Genomic DNA, 7,646 nt, shown 5'->3' with positions numbered 1-7,646 from the left:
GGGGGCGGGCGGGGACCCTTGGCGCTCGCTGCGCGGCGGCGGATGCCATTGTCTGCCCCGCTCCTTTCCTGTCACCTCGCCGGGGCTCGGTCAGTGATGGGAGTGCGGCCCCGTGGGGCGGTGGGGCGGCATCGGAGACGGCCGGACCGAGGAAACGCTGGCCCCAAGCCCGTTCCGCGGCTGAGCCCATTGTTTTTAATACCAATCTCGAGGAATTGAGGTGGCCTTGGATTTGCGACAAAATCAAAGCATTAGTTTTTAACAAGAGGGAATGAATACTTGTGCCTTGCAACCGAGTATCGTCCCATATTAGCACATCATTTATTTTAAAGAGTGAATTATTTGTCCTATAAAGTGGTAGGGAGAGGGATACAGGACCCTGCCACAGACTGCCCTGAAGCCCATACTCCTTTCAAAAGCAAACCCCCACCCCTCCTGGTCACCAAGATCCTGGAATACGGGTCTATTTTCCAAGTTCTGATAACGGGCTTGCATTAAATGTCCAGTTGATGCTTTACTTGCTGTCCCCTTCGAATGTCGCTATCTTAACAGGACTTGTATGGGAGGCACTTGGATATCACAAATATTGTTCGTTAATTTTGTGGCAGTGAAGCGTTTTAAGTGACGTGTAATAAGCCAATTTTAACTTTAATAAAGTTAAATTGCCGCATCATAAATTTCTTAATGTCTTGCTGATGCCTGTTTGGATTAATACAAAAAGCGGCGATAATTTCTTAGCGAAATTTAGGGCCCATTTTATTCAAAATTGGTTGTGTAAATTCTCCCACCCCCATGTTCAAATTCAAGATGGTGTGGTGAATATTAAGAATCATGCTGGAATCTTATTTGCAGTAACACTATTAAAGGAACTTAACAATAGTTAAAAGAAAAAAAAACCTGTCTGAATTCTACTTTTAAATTACCTTTGTAGAAACAATGCTTATCTGTTTGCAATTGAGGAGACCAGTTGAATTACAAGAAGCTTTTCTTGTACACTAATCAACAGATTTTATATACAAAATAGTTTTAAGTGTAAAATACACCAGAATTCAGCGTCCACTCTATCTGTAAATGCCTTTTTTTTTAAATGAAGTATTTCGTGTAATGTCTCTGAATGTGTGTAACTCTCATGTTGGCTTTTTAAAGGTTTTTATTCTCTTTTATAATATTACATTACCACTTCTTTATGATGTGCATATTTATGTTGGAATTTTTAAAAAGATGAAAAGAGATACTTAAAAATTAGGTTTTCATTAAGAACAATGTTCATTTATGGGACCTTTTTTCTTGGTTAATATTTTAGGTCTTGTTTTGCTTAAAATATGTAAGCATAAACTGAAGACAGCACTCTAAATGATAGCGGTCTGTTTACGTGTAATTCATCCTGGAGCTAGAACAGCCTCAGAGTGAAAAATAGTAGATCTCCTGTTTCTTTCAAATGTACCTAAACCAGTTGAGGTCAACAATTCTCTTTTGATGCATATAGAGAGTGGAATATAGCACAGGTAGACAATAGTTTCTTAAATAGCAAGTTATCTTTCTTTTTCCTCAAAAATTTCACTCCAAGTTAATCCTCTGTTTCTTTTTGTTCTACAGACTCAAAACTTACGTGGAACAGGGTGGGGTGGGGAGATTTGCATTTGGTGGGAAGATCTTTCTACAAGAATTTCCTGCTATTTTAACTGGCATGGAAATATTGATGGCTAATAATCATTTGTCAGTTAAACGCCCTGCTCCCCAAAGCTTCTCTATGAAACATGTTATCTTAAGCTTAACTTTATTGTATCAAAGTGTTGCATGTAATTTTTTTTCTATTTATCTTAACAGATGCAGTTTATGTTGCTTTTCAGTCGTCAGGGAAAGCTTCGACTGCAGAAATGGTATGTCCCATTATCAGACAAAGAGAAGAAAAAGATCACAAGAGAACTTGTTCAAACCGTTTTAGCACGGAAACCTAAAATGTGCAGCTTTCTTGAGTGGCGAGATCTGAAGATTGTTTACAAGAGGTATAATTTTTATTTCTCAGAAAGGTGAAATAGAATCAAATGTGTTTGGTCATTTGTAATGTGGAAATTGCAGGCTTTTGAGAGATGACATTTATAAATAGTGATTAAGAAAGATTTAGATGAAAAGGGTTTTAAGTTAAAGCTTTCTATTTTTAAAATAACTGTTTTGATTGATTACACAGGCTAAAATGATAAAATCAGGGAAGTTGTTTTAAAACTAATTATATAATTAAAGTATAAATGATTATTCATGCTTAATCATCTTTTTTTAGAAAAATTCAATGAATTCATACCTTTGCAGGGAAATATAAGATCGGTATTTTAAATTGTGTAATTCTCTGAATTTAGACAAGCATTCACCCCCTCCCATTCCCCCAAAATCTGTAAAGTAATGGCTGATAATTGACATGCCTTTTATCTGACTTTTAGAATCTTACTTATAAACACCTTGGATACATAGACCATTTCAGTCATATAGATGTTTTAAAATGTTGTGTATACATACAGGATCTCCTTGTTAGTAATGTTTAATTTGAAGTACACTTGTTGCTGTGGTGGAGGTATGATTAGATCTGATAATTTTGCCACGAATAGATTTAAAATTTTTAATGTTGCAAAATGACTCATAGTTTGGCTTTGAACACAAAGCGTTTTTAAAAACGCTATATATCTTTATTAGTATCTAAACTCTTTTAATACCTTAAAATAAATTTCTCAAGATTGTCCTAATCAGGTTAAAATAAAAATAATTGCTTTGTTTCTTTGCCATTTCTGTTCCCTTACGAATAATTTACTGTGTGATGTGAGGGTTTCTGCATAGGAAAAATTCTCTTCTGTGGGGGATGTGCAGGGAACTAAGACAGGAGAATTGAAGAGAAATCTGGGTTTTATCTCAGCTTTTCTGTATTCCACTCCAAGTATGAATGGGGTTTATTGTGGGGGAGATGGCAGAGAAAGTCATGGAGATTATAGGACATAAAGAATTTTTTAAATACCATAGGCTCCTCTTTACAATAGAATGAATTTAGTCATTTTTGGGTGATTTTGTATCCAGTGTTTGGTTTAGTACTTACTTGTTGAGAAAAATCAGAAAAGTCATAGCATTTTAGAGCTAGCAGATGTCTTAGAATAATCTAGTTAAGTGATTTTTATTATTATTATTAGTATTGAGGTAAAATTGGTATATAACATACTACTTTTCAAGTGATTTTTTTAAAGCTTTTTGCCCCAAGAATAGAACCTTAAATGAAACAAGTGGAAGTGAAGGTGCTCTTGTGAAATCAAGACTGGAATCCTGTACCCCTAACTTACTTTGCCTCTACCCTCTGCATAGGAGATGGTTCCTGATTTTGAAAGCCGCTACTGTTGATCAAACTTCAATTTTATTAAAAACCCGAGAATTTGGGAGAAGTGACTTGTCCAAGGTCATATGCTAGTTAGTGACTGACAGGAGCTAGAACTCAAATCTTAAGCTTGGAGGCAAAGATTTTAAACGGGGGCAAAAAAAAGAGCAGATTTGCCTTTCTTAACTGATCCTTGTAATTGGAGAATGGGTGGGGGAAGGGCTGAGGCTGGCACCTAAGGGACCTGTTAGGAGATTGCAAGCATTATAATGAGTTCCTGCAGGAAGACCTTGCTGTGGGCTCAGCAGGTGGAAAGAGCTGTTAGCCTGGTAAGTTTTATAAGACTTGGTCACTGCTGGAAGTGGGGAGGGCAGTGAAAGAAGGGGAGGAGTGGAAGGAAAACACATTTCTGGGAGGTGAATGGTGAGCTAGTAGACAACTTGACTTTGAGATGCCTCATTTTCTGGGGGTGGGCATAGACATGGAAGTCGGGAAGGGGATTAGGCATAAAGTGTTAGATCCCCAACAGTCAAGCTGCAGGCAAAGGGAGAGAGGGTAAGTATAGGATCAGTAACTTCGGGGAAGAGGAGAGAGTTTCAAAAATAACGTTACCAGTGCCAAATGTTGCATTAAATTCAATTAAAGTGAAGAAAGAATCTATTAGATTTTTACAGTGAGTATTTCATTTAGCGTCCTTTGTCAGAACATTTCAGTTGAATAGTAGAGACAGAACTCTCGAAGAAATGGGGTGAAGTGTGAGGAGGTGGAGACATTTAAACAGAAGTGTAGACTATTTGGGGATCTTTGCTCTGAAGGACAGAAGAGGTGGTAACCACCCATAGATATCAGAGTGCGGGACAAAAAGGTGTGAGAGATTTAAGCTTATTTTTAGATAGGGGAAGGAGTCCCCCGTGTGGAGGAGGAAAATACTAGCAAGGGAATCAATCCCATGGAATCCAAAGGAAATGGCCTGTTAAAGGAAAGGAAAGAAAGCAGTAGTGGGTGTTCTTGTACACAGCATTTAGCCCACCCATGTTTGCTGCCGTTTTCTTTTAAGGGCTATAAAGGACAATCTAACCTGACTCTGATACTTGCATTAAGCTCCTATGAATAAAAGGTACACTTAAAAAAACAAGCTTTATCGAGATAAAATTCACATACAAAAGTTAGACTTTATAGTCCGTATTTCCATGCATCCCCTCCCATTTCATACGGAAAAGCTCATCTATTGTACTTAGGACATATTTTTTGTTGTTATAAGCAGGTGATTATTTTCCCTAGTCCAGCTTGAAGAGAAGACCTTTTAAGCAAAAGAATTCCCGCTTAGCTCCTGAGAAATTCTGTATTAGCTCTTTTGCTGTTCGGATCAGCAAGTGGTCTTTGTCTTCCTTCCTGAAGTTGTCTTCATTCACTTTCTCCATCCTGAGCATTTTGCATAAGATAATATAGCTGGAAAGACAAGACTGAAAGTCTGGGGACTTGAGTTCTATTTCATTTGTACCATTAGCTAGTTTTCTGACTTTGAGCAAGTCATTTGGCCTTTGTTTCCTCATCCCTAAAATGCACTTGAAGATCCCTTGAAGACATAATGCCGTATGCTTTTTGTTTTTGGTTCCCATTTTATGCAGCATGTCACGGAAGAGGCATTGGATTAAAGTCTTAAAATTAAAAAATACGTACATCTCCAAATTACTGAGTTTAGAATTTGTCAAAGAGTACTATGTTGATTTTCTTTACTAACAAAAGAATTTTTAATGACATACCAGTGGGTATTGAGAACAGATACGTTCACCCACAGTCAGCTGATATTTAGCTGACTGCAGAGAAGTCATGTGTTTTGAACATAAGAATAGGCACTTTCAGATGTTCTCTTGAGTGCCAGTAATTAGAGTAAGCCTTAATCCACTCTGCTAAAAATAACCAAACATACCTTCTTACTAGTCTATTAATTTTACTTCAGATTTAGACTTACAAATATGCACTAAGAGAACAAAATGAGCTTATTGAATTTTTAAAAACCATTTGGTTCTAAAAATAAGGAGTACACTTCAGGTTCTCTTGGTAATCTTTTACTAAATCAGTATAACAATTTTTATCTCTCCCTCTTCAAAGCTGTTAAAATACTGCTTTGAATATATTTTAATTTTTTCCAGGTGCAGGATTACTTTATTTAATACAGTTCCTGGCTATAGTTTTTAATATAAAACTTGGGTTCTAGTGTCAAATTGCTGTTCCTGGGGAGGTTGCTCAATTAAGCCTGGGTAATGAGTAATAATGGTATCTCTCTGGAGGGGTGGTTGTGAGGATTAAAATGGTAGAAGATGCAAAAGCCTTAGCTAGTATTTAGTACCTCGGTCAGTGAGGACTCACTTAATGTTACCTGTTATTATGCTTCTGTTTCTTCCCTAAGCTTTCTGGAAAGAGGTGCCTTATAATCCTGAATAACTAAATGTTCACCTACAATGAAGAATTCATTTAATTTGATGGCTGTTTTTCCATTCTGAGAGCAAACATTTAGAAATGTGTTGCGGGGGTTTAAAAAATATTACTGGTTGGTGCTTAGACACATCAGTCCTGGTGATAATTTAAGTTAATATTTCCAAATAATTTGTACAATTTAGGACCTTTGACTAGTGTTTAAGTGCTGTTCATTTGTACGTAGAGGCAGTACCATGGATAAGGAGCAAGAATGGTGCAAGCATTAGATTGCTTAACAGTAGCATCAAAGAAACCTTGAAATTAAAAGAAATTTTACCCAAAACTGATTATTAGTGGATTCTTTCTAATGGAATTATTTAGCACTCTGTTCATGTTAGCTAGCCATGTCTGGTTTTTATCTACCATTTTTAATGTCAGCCCCTTTAATCTTTAGTTTTCTTAGTTCAGGGAATCTTATGTGTCATTTGTATCAATTTTCCCAAAGTCAGAACTCTTATTTGGTGAGCAAGGTTTAGGGAGGATGGAGAGTTGTAATACCCAATTGCCTTTTAAACAGATAAACAAAAACATAGGGTATTGCTGGGAAAGAGACGAAGCACTTTGTTCAATGGAGGTGGGGCCGTGTTATGGCCTTCATGATAATAAATGAATGCATTTGAATGTCTCCTCTCTAAGACTGCAGGAGACCCACGATTTTAAATAACTTAACTGAATGTAGAAGGCAGGTAGAATGGGCATGGCAAAAAGTCATACTGTGTATGACAAGGGAGTCCGTGGTGGTAAAAAGGCCTGGAGATCAGATTTCTTGTCCCAGTATAACCACTTGGCAGGCCCTGTACTCTTGGGCTTCAGATTTTTATTTTTGTTTTCTCTTCCATTATCAAGGAGGATGGTGTTTGCTGTTGGAAAGATCAAATAAGATGAAATGTTTTTGATAATATTGAAATTAGTAGACTCTTATGTAAATACTATTCTTATACTGAACATCAGGAATTCATTGAATTCCAAAACTGAGATTGTGTGTTTGTATAGTCTTTTACATTAATGTTGTGAGCATTATGAGCATTCTTATTGTGTATATTATTTTACATTAATGCTGAGCAGTAATTGCCCATTGTGTTTTCTAAAAATCACTTAAGCGCTCCTCAGTGAAAATTACAATCTCAACTGAAATTAGTTTGGAATGTCTTAGATTTTTATTTTCTTTTAAAAGCCTTAAATACACTTAAACTGATTGAAAAATGCTCTTTTAATCCTCCTCAAAGGACTTAATCATCATTTGCTATGCCTCGAAGATTGTATATTAATAAGTTTTGGCTTTCTTGGGTTAAGTATAACCATCTGCTAGAATCCTAACTTGGAGAAGAATATGAGTTTTCCAACCTTATTCCTTCTTCAAGGGTGAATAATATAAACTTCAACTCAACAGGGTAGAACTTGGAAAATTGGAGGACAGTTCTCAGTTTTCCCTGTTTTCCTTCTTTAACTTATGTAATAACTTGGACCTGTTGTTATTTTCTTGGGGATTATTTTACAATCTAGAAACCTCCTTTTAAAAAATAATTCTATGCTATTAGAAGTCAAGATAGTAGTTACTCTTGGGGATGGAAGAGGATAGGAGAGTAGTTTCAGGGGTTCAGTAATCTGTTTCTTGATCCAGGTGCAGGTGGGTTTACTTGGAAAACTCATTGAGTTACACATTTATGACTTGAGATTTTTCTGTGTGTATATGAGGTGTGATCACAAAATACGGTGAATGTTTAAATTTAAAAAATGTATTACAGTAAAAGACACATTGCCATTAACCCCCTCAAAATCCTCCCCCTCGCTTTGAACACACTTATCCCATCATTCTTGC

General features: G+C 36.6%; 1 protein-coding gene across 8 annotated transcripts in view; it reads left to right on the top strand.

Moving 5' to 3' along the window:
• Positions 1–7,646, top strand: part of AP1S2 (adaptor related protein complex 1 subunit sigma 2) — a 28,332-nt gene that overhangs the window by 501 nt on the left and 20,185 nt on the right. For all 8 annotated transcript variants that reach the window (XR_002126664.1, XR_002126661.1, XR_002126665.1 and 5 more), the window contains exon 2: positions 1,828–2,006. Coding sequence is in view for 5 of the 8 variants with exons in the window: in XM_019666403.1 (XP_019521948.1) it covers positions 1,828–2,006 (179 nt within the window). In the remaining 3 variants the exon portion in view is untranslated. The remainder of the gene's footprint in view (positions 1–1,827; positions 2,007–7,646) is intronic.

The sequence above is a fragment of the Hipposideros armiger genome, unplaced genomic scaffold, assembly GCF_001890085.2.
Source record: "Hipposideros armiger isolate ML-2016 unplaced genomic scaffold, ASM189008v1 scaffold_13, whole genome shotgun sequence".
NCBI lineage: Eukaryota > Metazoa > Chordata > Mammalia > Chiroptera > Hipposideridae > Hipposideros > Hipposideros armiger.
This window is presented reverse-complemented; position numbering and strand designations above follow the sequence as displayed.